General features: G+C 48.2%; 1 protein-coding gene across 9 annotated transcripts in view; it reads left to right on the forward strand.

Annotated features, from left to right (window-relative positions):
- The first annotated feature begins 1674 nt into the window (after positions 1-1674).
- Positions 1675-20177, forward strand: part of TCF3 (transcription factor 3) — a 106138-nt gene continuing 87635 nt past the window's right edge. For all 9 annotated transcript variants that reach the window (XM_056845312.1, XM_056845314.1, XM_056845316.1 and 6 more), the window contains exons 1-2: positions 1675-1749; positions 12647-12719. In XM_056845312.1, the coding sequence (XP_056701290.1) occupies positions 1678-1749; positions 12647-12719 (145 nt within the window). In that variant the 5' untranslated portion in view covers positions 1675-1677. The remainder of the gene's footprint in view (positions 1750-12646; positions 12720-20177) is intronic.

Here is a 20177-nt window from a genome sequence, read left to right on the forward strand (position 1 = left end):
TATCTATCTATCTATCTATCTATCTATCTATCTGCTTTACTGTGACTGAGTGAAGCCTGGATTGTTTGCGGAGTGTGTGGTTATATTATGCTTCTAAATAGCCACTTAACCTGGTCATCTATGGTGGGACCCAGTTTCTCCTAGGTAACTCTGCAAAGGAAACCTCTAGATTTGTGTCCAGTTGCAGTTTAGAGACCCACAAAAAAATTTTTGGGGGGGTTAATGAGCTTTTGAGAGTAAGATTTATAATTCAAGGAATGGATCTTGCGAATATCCGACAGAGGGGGCTTTGGCTCTTGAAAGGCCCTGCCCTGAAAATCTTGTTGGTCTCTAAGGCGCTAGCAGACTTGAATCTGCCTGTTCTCCTGCAGTCCAATACGGCTACCCTCTGAAACTATGCAAGGAAACTCTATTGGTTTGTTTAGTTATCTCAAGCCATGCATTGTGTGGGAAGGTGGACGTGACCATGAACTAAATTTCTGTGGACTTGTTTACAAGACTTTGAGGGGGGGGGAGCACAGCTATCCATTCCTGGAGTTCCTTTTCGCCAATTTTTTTCTGGGAAGAATTTCTGCTCCGTCATGCTGTTCTGTTATGACACAGACTATATCTCCCTTCCCCATCTCCAGAGATAACCGCAACTTCCGATGGACTAGTATCTTTATTGTAGTGTGTGATATATATATATATATATATATATATATATATATATATATATATATATATATATATATATATATATATATATATATATATATATATATATTTAAATGAGAGTTGGAAACGGATGGCCCTCACCAAGATATAGGGAAAGTAGATTTAAAAGGACAGGTTGTTACCAGACTGGAAAACTCTGGTGTCACAAGCAGCAGAAGACCCGGGAAAAGAAGAGATTTTAACAGAAAGAAAAAGAGAAAGAAAGTAGAAGCTGGGGAAGGGAAGAAAGAAAGAAACTGGGAAAGGAGAGGGAAGGAAGAAAGAGGGAAAGAAAGAGGGAAAGGGACGGAAAGAAGGAAGGAAAGAAAGAGAAACTGGAAAGGGAAGGAAGGAAGAAAGGGGAAGGAAGGAAAGAAAGAGAGAGAAACTGGGGAAGGAAGGAAGAGGGAAAGGGATGGAAAGAAGGAAGGAAAGAAAGAGAGAAAGAGGGGAAGGAAGGAAGAAAGAAAGAGGGAAAGGGACGGAAGGAAAGAAAGAAAGAGAGAAACTGGGAAATGGAAGGCAAGCAAGCCTGCTAAGCATTTTTAAAAACAGCACAAGCTTCAACAATCTCAGTCCAGGATTTTTAGGCAAAATGAGTGTGGAGTTTTATTCCTGGCCCCGGCAATTTCCCGTTTGGCTGCAGCCGGCTGGCTCGGAAGTCAAAAAAATTGGCAGGGGCAATGCAAACAGTGTGTGTGTGTGTGCGCGCGCGCATGTGTGTGTGTGTGTGTTCAACGAAAGCACTCGCTGCCGGCCTGGTGGGGGGGGGGAGTTGTTTTGGCGAGAGTTCTGCCTGGGCTCGATTCATAATTCGGGAAGAACAGATCTGGCAAATAAATATCCGTCATTGTTTGCCGGTGGCTTCCTGCCGCTGTTTAACGAAACCTTTCTCCCCGCTTCCCCCCACCCTTCTCAATATTTACTTATGATTACTTTTTTTTTTTTTGAAAGGACCGAATCTGCTGAACCGGTGGGAGCATGAACCAGCAGCAGAGAATGGCTGCGGCAGGAACCGACAAAGAATTGAGCGACCTCCTGGACTTCAGCATGGTGAGTGAAAAACTCTTTGTGCATAGCGGGTGGGGAGAGACACCCAGGGATGTGTGTTTGGGGGAAAGGGAGACGTTTGGCATTCTTGGGAGGCGGAACGGGTTGTTGTGTGGCGGGGGGAGAGCTTCAGAGCCTGCGTTCAGTGGGAGGCGACAGATCGGCGCAACTTGTTTGTTCGCCGTGGCAAGACCAAGGGGGATTCGTAATTGCTACGGTCGTCTTGTTGTGAAGCCTCGGAGGTGGCTGGCGGGGACGAGCGCGAGTTGCGGGTAATCGCTCCGACACTTTCCGCCTTTTTTTTCTTTTTAAAGTCTTCCCCAAAAAATCAAGGGAATGGGGTGAGAATTCCACCGGCCCGTGAAAAATCGGCCTGTGGATTGTTAGGGATGAGGGAATCTTGGGCTGGTTTTTCTGGGTTGTTCCCCCCCCCCCCATGGAGTTTGCAAAGACTCGCCAACTAAGCATGCAGAGGATGTGTGTGTTTAGAGTGAAATTTGGGGTTCTGGGGAACCTGCACACCTTCTGCTGCATTCTGGCTGGCCACCTTCTTTCATTTGGGGTGTTTTCTGTCCACCGTTGATATGTTTATGTGATGCACTGCATCATGGGAGTTGTAGTCCACAAGGCTTTCAGGCATCGGTTGCATTGGTCTACCTCATGGGTCTAGAAAACCTGTCAAATGCTGTCCCCCCCTCCCCCCCCGGTTAATTCTGGATTTTTGTGTGTGTGTTTGCTAATATGTCTGTGTTTTGATATCCTTCTATTAACGGTTCTCGCATGCTTGCAGTCCTTTTTTTTCTAAGGGAGTGGTAGATTCGCAAACGCAGCCCGTACTCATGCTGCTTCTCATAGAGACTGCGGGTGTCCACATTTGCCCCTGTGTATGTACAAGACCTAGGAGCGGTTCTTTATTTGTGTGCGCAAGAATTCCACTTTGCGCATCAGTGCGGCAGAGGTTCTAAGCTTGTGCATCTCTCTCTTCCCTTCCCGTTCTCCTTTTGAGCTGAAAGAGACGGGCGTTCCGAGTTGTGACGATGATTCCTTTTTCTCCCCCCCCCCCAAATGGGGAATGCTGCCCCCCTCAAATTAGTTCATGTCCAGGTGTTGCACTGCATCATGGTTCATGTGACCTGTGTCAGTTTTTCTTTGCCTCCCTGTCCCTCACTCTGGATCATGATAGTATTTTTATGCTAGCTTATCTCCCTCCCCTTTCCACCCCCCCCCCAATTATCATGGCACCCATTGGGTGCAGATATTTCCTTTCCTTTCCTCAGCTTCGGTAATGCAACAGGATAGTCGTGGAGGTAGAACTGGGGTTTGTCTGCCAGTTTTAGTGAAAACAGGCAGGTGCAGTTGGCCACGGGGAAGTTTGTGTCATCCCAGCTGAAGTTGTCGGGTGTGTGGGTTTGGTTTTTTAAGATAAGGGACACTTTAAGCAGGCCGGAGGGAGGCGGAGAGCCGTGTCATGACAAGAGATAACTGCAGAGTTTTTTCCTTCTTTTTCTCTCCCCTTCTTGTTTCTGTCTGCTCTATTCAGCCAGGATTCACTGAATTGTAGCCCTTTTAAGGGTGCATGTTTGGAGTGAAATTTGGGGATCCACTTACATGGAACTGCTTCTCAAATTTGGGGGGGTTCTGGGGGGAAACCTGCATGCCTTCTGCTGCATTCTGGCTGGCAACTTCTGCCATTTGGGGTGTTTTCTGTCCTCCGCTGATATGTTTATGAGATGCACTGCATCATGGGAGTTGTAGTTCACAAGGCTTTCAGGTATCCATTGCATTGGTCTACCACATGGGTCTAGAACAGGGGTGGGGAATCTTTTTTCTGCGAAGGGCCATTTGGATATTTATAACATCATTTACAGGCCATACAAAATTATCAATGTAAAAATTAGCTGACCAAGCCCCAAGCAGGCAGCTGCCCCAGATGACCTCCCCCCCGCACAGGCAGGCATCCAACCGGTGGCGCACTCGCCCACCTAGGGGCACAGGATGGTCTGTTGCACCAGCTGGGCACAGCCGTCCAGCCGCATGCTGGAGTTGCTCCTGCTCCTCATGGTCGGGGCCGGATTCTATAGCCGGCTCCTGCTACCTCCGCCTGCAGGGGTGAAAGGAGGACACACTGGTTAAGAACTCCCCCCCCCCCATGCATTCTGGCCCTGCCCCCTTTAACCCCTCCATTGTCGCCACTTCCACCCCCAGCCCTCTTGTAGTACAGAGGGAATACGTTTCTCCACGGCCCGGGTGGGAAAGGGTTAACACAGTTTCTTGGGCGGTCCTGGCAGCTCCATAGCTAACGACTCTTCTGTAAGGGGGGGAAAAGGTTCCTTTTCTCGGCAAAACAAACTCACATCCACCTTGAATAGAGGCTGTTCTTGTCCGAGGGAGGGGGTGGATCACCAGTCTTAGATCCTTCTGAGCTAGAGATCTGCCAGGACCCACAAAGGGCCAGACCAAATGATTTCACGGGCCTTAAACGGCCCTCGGGCCTGATGTTCCCCACCCCTGGTCTAGAAAACTTGTCAAATGCTGCCCCCTTTTTTTGTTAATTCTGGATTTGTGTGTGTGTGTTTGCGAATATGTGTGTGTTTTGATATCTTTGCCCACGTGAAATGTGTCGCAAGGGGGCGTAAATCTCATTTGATGTCCCGTTGTGTCTTTCCAGCCCCTTGGAAAGAATACAGACTTGTTTAGTAGGCTGGTTACCATGTTTACAATGGCCAGGGGGAAAATGAGCTAGCCTAGTGGTTAGAGCATTGGATTAAGCCAAGCCGGGGGGGGGGGGCTGAATTCAAATCCCCACACTACCATAAAGCTCACAGTGAGTCTTATGCCCATCTACTTCTCTCTGGCGCGTGTGCACGCACGCACTTGGTTCAACCTACCTTATAGGGTTGTTGTGGGGATAATATTGGGAAAAGGGGAACTATGAATGCTGCTCGAGAGAAAGAGCAGGATAAAAATCAAATACAAATGAGCAAGGGCTGGGTATCTCTTAGGGTTGCCAGGTCCCTCTTCGCCACTGGTGGGAGGTTTTTGGGAGCGTGGAGTTTGGGGAGGGGAGGGACTTCAATGCCATAGAGTCCAATTGCCAAAGCGGTCATTTTCTCCAGGTGAACTGATCTCTATCGGCTGGAGATCAGTTGTCATAGCAGGAGATCTCCAGCTAGTACCTGGAGGTTGTTAACCCTAGTATCTCCTGTTGTTTCTGGTGGAAAACCAAAGCGGAAACATGGCTATATGGGATGGTTGACTGACCCAGGAAGGCAGTTAAAAGGTACTGCAGTCAGTCCACGGGGGGGCGGGGGGGATCGCTTGCAAGAGGCGCAAACAAGGCCTTTGGAGGTATTATGGTTCATCTTGAGCTCATGAATATAGCTGAGGTTTATCCTCAAGGTTGCAAGCCTGCCTGTCTGTGTGACCCACTGGCGAGACCCACAGACAACACACTGATGGCCTGAAAGGGGGGTGGGCGCGAAGAAAGATAGGGTCATATTAGTTAAAATGTGGAACTCCCTGCCCCAGGATGTGGTGATGGCTGCCAACTTGGAAGGCTTTAAGAGGGGAGTGGACATGTTCGTGGAGGAGAGGGGTATTCATGGCTACTAGTCAAAATGGATACTAGTCATGATGCATCCCTATTCTCTCCAGGATCAGAGGAGCAGGCCTATTATTTTGGGTGCGGTGGAACACAGGCAGGATGGTGCTGCTGCAGTCTTCTTGTTTGGGGTCTTCCTAGAAGCACCTGGTTGGCCGCTGTGTGAACAGACTGCTGGACTTTGATGGGCCTGGGTCTGATCCAGCAGGGCCTTTCTTATGTTCTTATGTATTCTGCCTTAATGTAATTGGTGAGGGGTGAGAGATACCTACAGGCAGGAAGCCCTGGCGAAAACCCTCACTTCCCCAGGACTGAAGTTGGGGGGCCGATCTGGAACCTTTATAGCAGACAGTGGCACTTGGTCCTTGAAGTCAACTGACTTCCAGCACCAGGAGTATTCTGGGTCCTATTGTGAGTTTGTCTCGGTGATATGTGTGTGGTTTCTTCCCTTGGATGGCACAGGAAGTGAGGCATCGGGCACTGAACTGGGGGGGGGGCTTCTTCCCTGCGGCGCCCGGCAGCGTCTTCTCCACCTGCTCGGTGAGCCCTAGTGTTAGCAGGGCTGCCAACTTCCAGGCGGGGTCTGGAGATCACCTAGAATTCCACCCGATCGGTTCCCGTGGAGAAAATTGACACTTTGGAGGAGAGTTTCCCAAACTTTTTGAGTCAAGGAGCACTTTTCAGGAGAGAAATTAGTCATGAAGTACTAATTTTCACCTAGCACCTGTATATTTAACCGAATGACAGTCGTATTTTTCTTTCCAATCTCTCTCTCTCTCTCTCTCTCTCTCTCTCTCTCTCTCTCTCTCTCTCTCTCTCTCCCTCTCTCCCTCTCTCCCTCTGTCTCTCTCTCTCTCTTAAATAAAAGGAGGGATACAAAAGGAAAAAGTGGGAAAATAGGGTATCCACAGTGCAATTGAAAGGACAAAAAAAAAATGAGTCAAACAGATTGCATTGCCATGCTATTCAGCACCATAGTATCAACTAATTACCCAAGTAGTAGAAGAAATATTTAAGCATTGCTAATCATATGATCAAAAAATGACCGCCTTATCACATCTATCAAACATATTTAATATCTCTGCAATCAAAATAATTATCTAAATATTAAATTAGATATCTACTCTCTTATTTTGTTTTCGTTAAGATTGGGCCTCAACATATTTGTAGAATAATTTCCATTTTTCATCTTTCCAATCTCTTCACGGAGCACCAGGAGCTGTTTCGCGGAGCACCGAGTGCTCCACGGAGCACAGTTTGGGGACCTCTGCTCTGGAGGATAGCCTTTATGGCATTATACCCCACTGAGGTCCCTCCCTTCCATGAGCCCCGCCCTCCCCAAGCTCCACCCAAAACTCTCCAGGGGTTTCCCAACCCTAAGTGGTAGGGATGTCCAGAGCAGAGGGCCGGTCTCTGAAACACACGGGCCTTAAAGACTGAGAGACTTGGGTTGCTGTGCCAACCCGTCAGCTGGTAAACTATTGTCGCGTTCGCACAAGGGAACAGCAACGCTACAGAGATGGCGTCCTCCTTTCATTTTTAGACATTTCATTCTGGCGGCTAGCGAGGGTTTTAGGGCTCAGTGGTGGAGCCGGCGGTTTGCCCATGGAAGATTGGAGGTTCGTACCCTGGCGGCATCTCCAGCCAAAGGGACGCGGGCACATGGACACAGGAAGCCGTCTTACACTGAATCAGACCCTTGGTCCATCGAAGTCAGTATTGTCTACTCAGACTGGCAGCGGCTCTCCAAGGTCTCAGGCAGAGGTCTTTCACATCACCTACTTGCCTACTCCCTTTAACAGGAGATGCCGGGGATTGAACCTGGGACCTTATGCATGCTAAGCCGAAGCTCTACTACTGAGCTACAGCCCCTCTCCAAATATTGGGTAAGACCTCTCTCTGTAGGGTTGTTAACCTCCAGGTACTAGCTGAAGATCTCCTGCTGTTACAGCTGATCTCCAGGCAGCAGAGATCAGTACCCCTGGAGAAAATGACCACTTTGGAAGGTGGACTCTATGGCATTATACCCTGCTGAGGAGGAAACTGACAATCCCAGCTAGGATTGCCAACCTCCAGTTGGTGGCTGGAGATCTCCTGGGATTACAACTGATCTCTGGGCAATAGAGATCAGTTCCCCTTGAGAAAATGGCCACTTTGGCAATTGGACTCTATGGCATTGAAGTCCCTCCCCAAACCCTGCCCTCCTCGGGCTCCGCCTCAGAAACCACCCACCAGTAGCAAAGAAGGACTTGGCAACCCTGCCGCTCTGCCTGAGATCCTGGAGAGGTGCTAGCAGGACCGATAGTCTGACTCTGACCCGCTGTTTTCCTATCAATGATGGCTGCTTGGCCTGAGTACCTCGCAGTAGACACTTAGCTGCTAAGCAGACGCTCTGCACCCTGCCAAAACCAGAGGCATCTCCGAGCAGGAAGGACTGGGTTTCCTCCTGCTTAGCCCAGTTGCCCTGAAAAAATGGACTTCTGTTGTGTTTGTTTGTTTTTTCAAAAAACTGGTTTTTGTAACTTAGCTTTACTTCTGCCGGTCGGCCACCCCTGGTAGTTCCAGTCGTCCGGAGAATCGGTCCCATTTCTAGAAATCTTACCCCTGGTTAAAAGCGACAACGGCTTATTGCAATTTTGCATTTATTTATTTTTTATTTATTAAAGTAAATAGAATGGTTTTCTGAACAACAGTTAATTCAGGTGGTTGCTTTTTTCCTTTCGTAATGACCAGGGGAAGGGCCGTGGCTCAGTGGCAGAGCATCTGCTTGGCATGCAGAAGGTCCCAGGTTCAATCCCCGGCATCTCCAGCTAAAAGGACCAGCCAGTAGTTGATGGGAGAGACCTCAGCCCGAGACCCTGGAGAGCCGCTGCCAGTCTGAAAAGACTATACCTGATCTCAATGGACCAGTGGTCAGATTCAGTATAAGGCAGCTTCATGTGTTCATAAAAGTATCGAGGCCGTTTATGTTTTAACAGAATCTTTTATTAGTGTTGTTCTAATAAATAAAGCACTTGACTGGTCTTTGACAATCGTTCAGCTGTCAAAGAGTCACCCTTTGGAGATGCATTTCTCTCAAAAGACAGTCAGCCCTCCTCTGCCAATCTTCTCATAATGTGGCATGCCTTCTTTCGGTTGTAGATTCTGGGCCTAGTCCTCATAGAGGGATGCAAATTGTGGGGGACTATACAGTGCCAGACTTCTTGGGGGGGTGTTAGGTGGCTGTGCTCCCCTTCAGTTAAAAACACACAACAGAATTCCTAGAAATAGAAAATGCAGCACCATGGATACAGGCAGAGTTGCCTGCTGTGCTGGATTTCTGCTTGCAGGGAATTCTTTTAGTGTGTGGGAATGCTTAAAACTGGAAGTCCCTGAAACCCGAAGGGGTGAAGTCCCAGCGTGGTGAAGTGGTTAGAGAGTCGGACTAGGATTTGAAGGACCTGTGTTTGTTTAATTTCCTTTAAAAAACGGGGGGAGAACGAAGGGAACGAAGAAAAAAAATTTTTTTTAAAAAAAAGATATATATAAAGACAAAAATATCACAACAGTGGCAGGTCGAATCCCCACTCGCGCCGTGGCATCTTGCTGGGTGACCTTGGCCCAGTCACACACCCTCAGCCTCGACCCTGGCAAGTATTTGAAGACCTGCAAGGAATACCAGGGGGCGGGACGCGGAGGCAGGCAATGGCAAACCACCTCTGAACGGCTCTTGCCTTCAAAACCCCGGGGGTCACCGTAAGTCAGCTGTGACATGATGGCCAAAAAAAGAGAATCTTTTGGATATAGTAAAGGCATGGAGGATCCCCTTTTGTCTGACCATCAGTCAGCCTCCAAGAGACAGGCAAATAGAATCATAGAGTTGGAAGGGACCACCAGGGTCATCTAGTCCAACCCCCTGCACAATGCAGGAAATTACAACTACTTCCCCCCCCCCACACACACACACACACAGTGACCCCTACTCCATGCCCAGAAGATGGTCACGGTGCCCTCCCTCTCACGATCTGCCTAAGGTCATAGACTCAGCATTGCTGACAGATGGCCATCTAGCCTCTGCTTAAAAACCTCCAGGAAAGGAGAGCTTACCACCTCCCGAGGAAGCCTGTTCCACTGAGGAACCGTTCTACCTGTTAGAAAATTCCTCCTAATGCCTAGACGGAAACTCTTTTGATTTAATTTCAACCCGTTGGTTCTGGTCCAACCTTCTGGGGCAACAGAAAACAACTCGGCACCCTCCTCTATATGGCAGCCCTTCAAGTACTTGAAGATGGTTATCATGTCCCCTCTCAGTCTTCTCCTCTTCAGGCTAAACATACCCAGCTCCTTCAACCTTTCCTCATAGGACTTGGTCCTATGAAGTACATAGATGTCTTCAAAAACCAGTGAACATTCTAATACAAAATTGATATGGGTAATAGCGTCTTCCCAGAAAAAAACTGAGTAACTGGAGATGCCCAAACGATATGTTTAAGGGGTGCAGACCTGGATTCAAATACCGGATCAGCCCCAAAGCTCAGTGGGAAACCTCAGTTCAGCACAGCCTACTTCACAGGGCTGTTGTGAGGATAAAAATGGGGGGGGGGAGCTCCCTGACAGAAAGGCGGGGATACAAATGAAGTAGTCGGTCTCTGCCTCCTTCAAGGCCGTGCGCCAACTGAGAATGTGCGTTAGTATTAGGGTCCCTCTTTGCCACCGTCAGGAGGTTTGGGGGCAGGGGCTGAGGAGGGCAAGGTTTGGGGAGGAGAGGGACTTCATTACTATAGAGTCCAATTGCCAAGTGGCCATTTTCTCCAGGGGAACTGATCTTGATCGGTTGGAGATCAGTTGCAATAACAGGAGATCTCCAGCTGTTACCTGGAGATTGAAAAAAATATGCACAAGTACTACTGGGATAGTAGTGAAAATATAGTACTAGGCTCAAACCAATTAATTTAAATAATACACAAGCAAACTATGCAAACATATATTGTGAACAATGTGTAACATCTACTTGTCTGTAGATGTTACACATTGTTCACAATATATGTTTGCATAGTTTGCTTGTGTATTATTTAAATTAATTGGTTTGAGCCTAGTACTATATTTTCACTACTATTACCTGGAGATTGGCAACCCTTATTAGGATGTTTCCCACTGTCCTTTGCAATGAGCAAGAGGTTGTAGGCCATGCGCCCAGGTGTTCTTCCGTGATAGGTTTTGTTTTTGTTTTGTTTAGATATGCAGGGATTTCTCTTCCTCCCCATGCTTTCCCTGTTGTGCGCAGTTACAAAGGTGTGCATGAGACATCAGGCTGTGTAAAGAACAAGATCCCCAGGTGCGCGCAAGGGAAGAAAAAAATTGGCAGGGGGGAAATGTCTTGGGACAACCAGACCCCGAAAGCTCCTTCTATCGACTCATGGGCGAGAATCAGCATTTTGCTCAACAAAACAATATGGCCAAAATCAGGGCGTCCGCGTGTGTCCCCCACCCCCACCCCTTTATCATTCTTTATTTTAAAATACTAATCCAGTTTTAATTTGCGTCGGCTGCTTGCGACATCGGGGTGTGTAGGGGAAGTGTCAAGCTTTTTCAGCCTCTCCCAGTGTTGGTTAGGAAGAAGCAAAATAAGAACTGTTTTCACAGGCCTTCTGGTTAAGTAGAGCCGGAAGGCCCAAGTGTGTATTGGAGGATGACCCCCTAGGGTTGCCAACCTCCAGGTGGTGGCAGGAGATCTCCTGCTGTTACAACTGATCTCCAGCCGATAGAGATCAGTTCGCCTGGAGAAAATGTCCGCTTTGGCAATTGGACTCTACGGCATTGAAGTCCCTCCTCCCCCTCCCTAATCCGCGCCCTCTTCAGGCTTTGCCCCAAAACCTCCCCGCTGGCAGCAAAGAGGGACCTGGCAACTCTATAGGGAAGAGGTGGATCCAATGGTGTGCACAGTGGAAGTTCTGTCTCTGTCTCCTCCACTGTGTTTTCCCAACAACCCTACAATGTAGACGAAGCAGAGAGGGAGTGGTTGAGCTATGTAAACTTCATGACTGAGCAGGGATTTGAACTCGGGATTTGACCTCGGGTCTGCCCGGAATCCATCTAATTGCACTTTCTGTCGGATCCTATTCCTGACCCGAGTTCTCTGGCTGGCCCATAATTCCCTGTAATATGGGGAGAGGGAGACCCACCTTTGCAAGGCTGCTGTCAGGGTCTCCTCGAGGGCAGAGCTTGTTCCGCCTGCTCTGCCTTATGAATAGGGTTGCCAACCTCCAGGTACTAGCTGGAGATCTCCTGCTATTACAACTGATCTCCATCCGATAGAGATCAGTTCACCTGGAGAAAATGGCCACTTTGGCAATTGGACTCTATGGCACTGAAGTCCCTATGGCATTGAAGTCCCTCCCCAAACCCCACCTTCCTCAGGCTCCGCCCCAGAAATTTCCAGGTATTTCCCAACCCAGGGCAGGCAACCCTAACACCCACTTTTAGGGTCGCCAACCTCCAGGTACTAGCTGGAGATCTCCTGCTATTACAACTGATCTCCAGCCGATAGAGATCAGTTCACTTGGAGAAAATGGCTGCTTTAGCTATTGGACTCTATGGCACTGAAGTCCCTCCCCTCTCCAAAACCCGCCCTCCTCAGGCTCCGCCCCAGAAACCTCCCGCCGGTGGCAAAGAGACCTGGCAACCCTACTAATGAGCTAGCTTGCTAATAGCAAGTGGAAATTGGGAAACGGTTTTATTTTGTGTATCTGCGAAATGTGACTTTCACGTGTTTTTGCACCTTGTAAGACACTTGGGTTTCGTGTATGAGAAAAGCGGGTTACAAGTATCCTAAATAAATAAATAAAGCAGGCAAAGCAATGTGTGAAAGGGCGTCGTAGTGGTGCCGGACGTTATCAATGCGAATCCTGTGACTGCCGTGCGCGGAGGCATCGCCATTACCTGGAAAGGGCAAAGAGTAGGCTTGCCAGGCCCCGTAGCTCCACCGGCGGGAGCTTTTCCGGGGCATGGCTGCAGCGTGCGATGCACGCGTGCCTGGCACAGCATGCGCACACACCCTGCGTGACGCACCGACGTCACGTCCGGGTTTACCTGGAAGCAACGTGGACGCTCTAGCGATCTCGGCCAAAAGTTTTCGCTGAGGTTGCCAGACCTCAGCTGGTTGGCGGGCAGCTCGGTGGTTTGGCGGGATTTTACCCGCCGCCACCGGGCACTTGGCAACCCTAGCAAAGAGAGAACTGCTTGCGGGGGTGGGTTTTCAAGATGCATGCCCCGAGCAACCCACCGGTCTTCCTCCATTTAATTTCTGCCTTTCCTTTCCAGATGTTCCCCTTGCCCGTGGCCAACGGCAAAAACAGACCCACGACGCTTGCGAGCACGCAGTTCGGAGGATCAGGTACGGATTGCCGTTTTACCATTTTCTTCCCCCTTCTCACTTTAGAAGGCTGTTCTCTGAAAGAGAGCCGTATCTCTCTTTTCAGTTTATTTATGTCTTGATATTTGAGCTCCCTCCAGTCTGTCTGCTCAGGACGGGCACGTGAAGGTAGAGTTGCCATCTCCGGGTTGGGAAACACCTGGTGGTTTTGTGGGCGGAGCCTGAGGAGGGCGGGGTTTGGGGAGGGGAGGGACTTCAGTGGGGTATAATGCCATAGAGTCCACCTTCCAAAGTGGCCCTTTTCTCCAGGGGAACTGATCTCTGTCGCCCGGAGATACGGTTGCCAACCTCCAGGTACTTTACAACTAGCTGGAGATCTCCTGCTATTACCACTGATCTCCAGCCGATAGAGATCAGTTCCCATGGAGAAAAATGGCTGCTTTGGCAACTGGACTTTGTGGCATTGAAGCCCCTCCCCTCCCCAAACCCTCAGGCTTCGCCCCAAAACCTCCTGCCAGTGGCGACGAGGAACCTGGCAACCCTGCCTGGAGGATCCGTTGTAATAGCGGGAGATCTCCAGCCACCACCTGGAAGTTGCAAGGAAGATCCAGCACTCAGCTCTATAGATTGCAAATTGTATATATTACAAAAACTGTGCAAAAAATAAGACACAAACAGTGTAGAGAAATCCTATACAAGTAAAGACAAACGCAGAGAGAGCAAAATACAAAGGGAAATTGCGAGGCAAAATCCAGGAAGTAAACTTATCCGAAAGGTCCTAAAGTTTCTAAAGAGTCCACGAATTTTCTAAAGTATCCGAATTAGTAGAAGTGTTCACGTTCTCTCCAAAGTTTGCCTCTGGTTCAGGATCGCTGTTATCCTTATGTTATACATCGTGCATTTTCCTTTGCAATCTGTAGAGCTGAGTGCTGTTTCTTCCTTGCATCCTTACCTTAGAGCATAGAGGTTTGGGTTTTTTTGCTTAACCACCTGGAGGTTGGCAACGCTACATGAAGGGAACGTTTGGGTTGAGACCCTTTTCCTCAGCAGACTAGAGAAGTTTTGGCCTGATGTGGTTTTCTATGTGCGGGGTTTTAATTTGTCTTTCTGCAATGGTGCTTTTGCGGGGGGGGGGGGGATGTAAGACTACAGCCCTGAGACAAGTTGGCCGCTTCAGAGAGGTTTATGCTCACTGTGGTTCCCTGTGGGTAGGGTTGCCAGCTCTGGGTTGGGAAAGACCGGGAGATTTTTGGGCGGCGGAGTCTGGGGAGGGCAGGATTTGCAGGGCATAATGCCCTAGGATCCACCCTCCAAAGCAGTCCTTTCCTTCAGGGGAACCGTTCTTGGTCAGCTAGAGGTCAGTTGTAATGGCAAGAGATCTCCAGGTGCCACCGGGAGGTTGGCAGCCCTACCTGCAGGCCCAGTCTTAGTCTGGCACTAACCACTGCATCACGCTGTCTCTTTTCCACGGAGTGGCGTAGGCCTCACAGCTTGCCATTTCAAAAAAGAAAAAAAAAAAGGTCGTTGAGTTTTCTTCCCTCCTCCCCAAACAAAAATGTTCTCGAACCACTTTCTTTTCACTGTCGTGCAAAACGGCCTTTCTGTGTGTGCCAAAGCTACCTTTTCAAAAAAGAATGAAAAGAAAAAGAGTTTAAGGTGGGGAAGAAACAAATCCCTCGTTGTATTTTTTAGTTTTTATCAGGTTTATATGCATGTGTGTTTGGGGGGGGGGTTGCCCTCCCTCTTCCCAGATCTTCTCTGGACCTGTTTGCTAGCGTTTCAATGAAATGAAAGTGACTGTCAGAAGTGCGTGCTTTGATCAGGTTGAGCGTTTTGTGTTTTATTTCTATATAAAAGGTTTTAAACTCGAGAAGTTCCTTCCCCCCCTTTCTTGATAGCGGCGCAAGTTGGTGCGTGTCCCAAATCTAAAGCCACCGGCAACAGAACAAAGCATCAGGTGCTTTCTCTCCCCCTCTTCCCCGTGTCTGAAGTTTGTTGCTTTTGATTTTTCAGTTTTGCATGTTTTAAAAAGAAAAACGTGGTTGCAAGCCCCCTGGGTGGGGATACGATCCAGGGTGGACCCCGCAACCTTTCCTGTGATACGTAGGACCAAAGTTGCCTCCTTTGCAAACCCAGCTTTTGTTGTTTTTGAGCAGCCCCTGGAAAAAGGGAGGGCGGGACCCCCGGCATATGTATTCTGACATCTTCTCTGCCTGGTCGCCTGCTTTCAATCCTTGTGGTCGCCACAGGCGATTGGGATAATTTTTCGAGGCTGGTTTGAGGCTGAAAAGCTCGCCTTGGGGTCTTGGCTTCAAGCTCCAGGTATCTTTTGACAGGGAGCGACGTGGGCTTGTGAGGAGTTAGGCAATCAAAATCACCTCCCCTTCTAGCCCTCCAGAATCCTATAAACTCTTTGGGGTTTAAGAAAATAACTTCCCCCATCTCGTTCTGTTCTCTCCTTTTGCTGATTTTCAGTCATCCACAACATTTGGTGCTTTCAAGAGGGCAGTGCACATGCTCTGTCTCCATCTGCTTGTTTTAGGGTCTCCCCCCACCCTTTCTACTTGGGGAATTCCCCACTAAAAGAGTCTCAGGTTGCCAAAGCTGGGGAAAGACATTTTTCTCTGCCTGAGAACCACGGATGGTGTCAATCATACTGATCTAGATGAACCAGTTGTCTGATCCTGCATGAGGCAGCTTCATATAGCTTTATACCAGCCCGGTGTCTGGAACACATGAAGATGCATTATACTGAATCAGACCCTTGGGTCCATCAAAGTCAGTATTGTCTACTCAGACCGGCAGCGGCTCTCCAGGGTCTCAGGCAGAGGTCTTTCCTACTTGCCTAGTCCCTTTAACTGGAGATGCCAGGGATTGAACCTGGGACCTTCTGCATGCCAAGCAGATGCTCTGCCTCTGAGCCACGGCCCCTCCTCTGTTTTGGGGAGGGAGCGTTTCTCGTAGGGTTGCACAAGCTTCGTATACAGGAGGTCCTGGGTTCAGATCCTGGCATCTCCCATTAAAGAATGTGAGGGAGAACCTTTCTGTGTTTGAAATCCTAGAGAACAGATGACCAGCTCTAGCGATAAAGAAGCTTCATAGTCTCTTGGTAGTTTCAAGTTAATGCAGGCTTGGGGGTTCATACAGAACTCTTCTTCAGACATTGAAAAGTGGCATGGGACAGGGAGGAAGGATAAGCTCTCAAATGTTTGTGTTCTCTTTTAAGCCAGCCTGTTTTCATTTTCTGCTGCAATGCAGGCCTTTCTCTCTCTTTTTCCGTTCCTCCCTTTAATTATTTATGTTAAACAGATATTTGTGCAAGCCCTTCTTATCTGACTGCTCACGACGGTTTTCAAAAACAAATGGAAAATAATCCAAACGTCATAAAATACGTGGCAAACCAATATTTTAAAGAGTCACTTAAAAAAATTATATAAATATATTTAAGCACTTAAAAATGAACAGAGAATGGGAGATGAGGAAAGTGTTTCCGAGGAATGTGTGAAGAAGGCGGTCTCCCTTGCATCTCAGGGGGATTTTGTTGGGGAATCAGAAAGGCTGCATTCAGACCAAATGGTAAACCGGGGTTTAATTCAGTGGTGGTTTGTGTAGAAAACTTTGCTTGGTCTGCCAGACAGAAGTGGCAAATTCCAGGTAGTTGTAAACTCCAGTTCTTCTGCTGTCATATAGAGGATGGTGCCGGGTTGTTTTCAGTCGCCCCAGAAGGTCGGACCAGAACCATCAGGTTGAAATTAAATCAAAAGAGTTTCCGGCCAAACATTAGGAAGTATTTTCTAACAGTTAGAGCAGTTCCTCAGTGGAACAGGCTTCCTCGGGAGGTGGTAAGCTCTCCTTCCTTGGAGGTTTTTAAGCAGAGGCTAGATGGCCATCTGTCAGCAATGCTGATTCTATGATCTTAGGCAGATGATGAAAGGGAGGGCACCTTGGCCATCTTCTGGGCATGGAGTAGGGGTCACTAGGGGTGTGGGGGGAGGTAGTTGTGAATTTCCTGCATTGTGCAAGGGGTTGGACTAGACGACCCTGGTGGTCCCTTCCAACTCTGTGATTCTTACCTTTTCTCCTAAGAGGGTGGACATGCTACTGACACTTCATGCTACTGACTCCGTAGCCTGGCAGTCACAAAGAGCAGGTCCTAGTCTGGGCTGAGAGTGTGTGTTTGGCCCAAGGTAACCCAGCAAGCTTCCATGGCGCCAGTGGGGATTCAAACCAGGTCTCCCAGGTCCGTGTCCGACATCTTAACCACTACACCACGCTGGCTGTCGTGGTTATGATACAGTTAGCTTTAGTCAACAAACTCTGGTTTGCAAATTCAGCCATTGCCCCAAGCCACAGGGACAACCTCGGGTTCACAAACTAGGCGGTTAGAAACCCTCTTTTGACACCAACAAACAAAGCCCGGGATGCTGGACCATCTGCGTTCAGACATTGCAGCTAAAACAGAGTTTGGCCAAACTAACCACAGTTAACTGTGAGGTCTGAATTCAGCCTAGCAGTCAGAATTGGAAGCATTCCCAGAGAAAAGAGAACCCCGTGGGGCCAGCTCTGGGGTGGAGTCGGATCCGATGGTGTTCACAGTGGTGGTTCTTTCCCTGTCTCCTCCACTGTATTTCCCCCAAAATCTTAAAGAAGGGGCCGTGACTCAGTGGTACAGCATCTGCTTGGCACGCAGAAGGTCTCAGGTTCAATCCCAGGCATCTCCAGTTAAAGGGACCAGGCAAATAGGTGATGTGAAAGACCCCTGCCTGAGACCCTGGAGAGCCGCTGCCGGTCTGAGTAGTCAATACTGACTTTGATGGACCGAGGGTCTGATTCAGTATAAGGTAGCTTCATGTGTTCAAAATGTAGTTTAGGTGGAGAGGGAAGGGGGGCTATGTGAACATAACCAAGTGGGGGTTTGAACCCAGGCCTGCCAGGACCTAGTCCAATTATGCTTGGCGGTGGGTTCCCAATTCTGCCACAAGTTCTCTGGCTTTCCCAGTTACAAAGAGGGAACCCTGATGTATCTGCGAGTAGGGAATGTTTGGATATGTCCTGCTTCATTGAGAAAATTATTGGGTCTACTGGCCAATTTCTTATGGGCCAACCTGTTCCAGGGGACTGCAGGGGATTCTTGGAGAATAAGTTGGTTTTTATATGCCGACTTTCTCTCCCACTTAAGGAAAAATCAAACTGGCTTGCAGTCACCTTCCCCTCCCCTCCCCACACCAGGCACCCTGGGAGGTAGGTGGGGCTGAGAGAGCTGTGACTAGCCCAAGGTCACCCAGCTGGTTTTGTGTGTAGGAGTGGGGAAACCAGCCTGGTTCACCAGATTAGAGTCCGCCGCTCATGTGGAGGAGTGGGGAATCAAACCTGGTTCTCCAGATCAACCACTCCAAACCACCGCTCTTTACCACTACGCCACGCTGGCTCCTTTTAAAGGATGGTGGATCTTGACCCAATCCTGTAAGGCCCTTCACTTGCTCTCAGGGAAGAGAGCAGACCTAGAATCACTGAATGCCGATCAAGGATGCGAAGGGATCCTGTTCTAAACTACGAGTCCAGAGCTTATCTCTACCAACAATTTGCCTCAGGCAACCCTAATTCTCTTTCTCATTAAATGTGGGACACATTACAGGGGTGTTTGTTAGGATTGCGGCAATAATCTGAGATTTAACTAAAACATTTACAAATTGCCAGTGGTCTAGGGAGATTCTTTCTTTCTTTCTTTCTTTCTTTCTTTCTTTCTTCCTTCCTTCCTTCCTTCCTTCCTTCCTTCCTTCCTTCCTTCCTTCCTTCCTTCCTTCCTTCCTTCCTTCCTTCCTTCCTTCCTTCCTTCCTTCCTTCCTTCCTTCCTTCCTTCCTTTCTTTCTTTCTTTCTTTCTTTCTTTCTTTCTTGCCATGAGAGATTGAAGCGTGTGTTAGAGTAATACCGTTTCAGGCTTTTGAACTTAGGTGCGTCAGAAGAGCCCTGCCAGAAACCAAAAGGTTCATCAAGTCTAGCAACTCTGGCTAGTTGCCGCTCCCTTGAAAGCCCAAAAGCAGGGCAAGAAGGTGGCTGCCTTCTCCGGCGACCGGTATTCAGAGGTGTACAGCCTTTGTGCATGGAGGCTCTGTTCAGCATTCATAGCTCTTCGAATGTGTCTAAATCCCCCTTTTCAAAAAGCCTGTGGCCATCACCATAATCATGCAGCAGTGAGTTCCTCCGGTCACTTACCTGTCCTGTGAGCAAATGCTTTCTTTTGCCTGCCTCGAACTTTGACTTTTTTGAATTAGATTTTTTTTATTTCAATACATAAACATAGATATACATAAAAAAGAATACACTTGACAAAACAAAACAACAGAAGAACAAAACCCAAGAAATATATACACACGCATAAGACTTCTGCTTTCAATTGCAAAGGAAATATCTATAATAACAAAGTAATTCTAGCTCTCTAGTTACCTTTTATACACTATATCTTACTATGCCTTTATTGCCATCATACATTATCTCCTTTCCTCTATTATCTTTATGTTCTTTTAATCTTCAAATCCACATATCATCAAGTCAGGTTTTTTCCTGATTTCCGTATAAAGTCCATCAGGGGATTCCAATTTTCGATGCATTCGTTTAAATTCTTTCCCCTAATTAATGCAGTTAGTTCGAAACTTAACCTCGAACTGTGATTTTGATGAGTGATTTTGGGGAGCAATTTGTCCCAGACGGGTCTGTAGTCTGAACCCTGCTTGGGTCTATTCAACAGTGCTTGCTTCTCATAAAGTGTCCGTATTTATGAGTGAGCGTTCTGCAGCTGAGTGGGGATTCGAACCTGGGTCTCCCGAAGCCTAGTCCGACGCTTTAACCACTACACCACACTAGCTGTCTTCGGCTTGCACTGTCTAATCAGATCTGGAGAAAAATATTTTTGCTGTGAGGAGGGGTTGTGTCCCCTTTGGGGGGGAGGGAAGCAGGTTATAAATGGTTTAAATTAGGTATCAATCCTCCCCCTGAGTCTCCTGCTCTTAGGAACTAGAAACTTGGCTCCGGCAGTCTGTGTTGAAGCTTAGCCCCCTTCCTGACCATTCACATCAGAGCGCTTCATCCCGTCCGCGATGAATCACCGGTATTCAGATTCCCTGTTTCCATAGGACTGAGGGGGTCTCCAAGCAATCCTTAACCCCCAAACCTAGCATTTTGCAAAATGAATGGGTGAGAAGGGTGGGGTTTTATGTCCTTAATTCTCTTCTCAGTGTGGCGGGCTTTCATCTCTTTCCAAAAAAAAAATAATTGTTGGCATTACTTCTGTGGTATGTATTGTCCCTTTCAGTCTTCTCCTTCCCCTTCATCTCTTAAACAAAGGATTAGAACGTTAACCTGGATTCCCCCTCCCAAAAAAAGGAATTTTCTCCACCCCTTTGATTGTCGAGGCAGGCAGAATACAAAGGTTTCTGTTCCAAATGGATAAAAAGGAAGTATTTTTTCACACAACATGTAGT

The sequence above is a fragment of the Euleptes europaea genome, chromosome 2, assembly GCF_029931775.1.
Source record: "Euleptes europaea isolate rEulEur1 chromosome 2, rEulEur1.hap1, whole genome shotgun sequence".
NCBI classification, from domain to species: Eukaryota; Metazoa; Chordata; class Lepidosauria; order Squamata; family Sphaerodactylidae; genus Euleptes; species Euleptes europaea.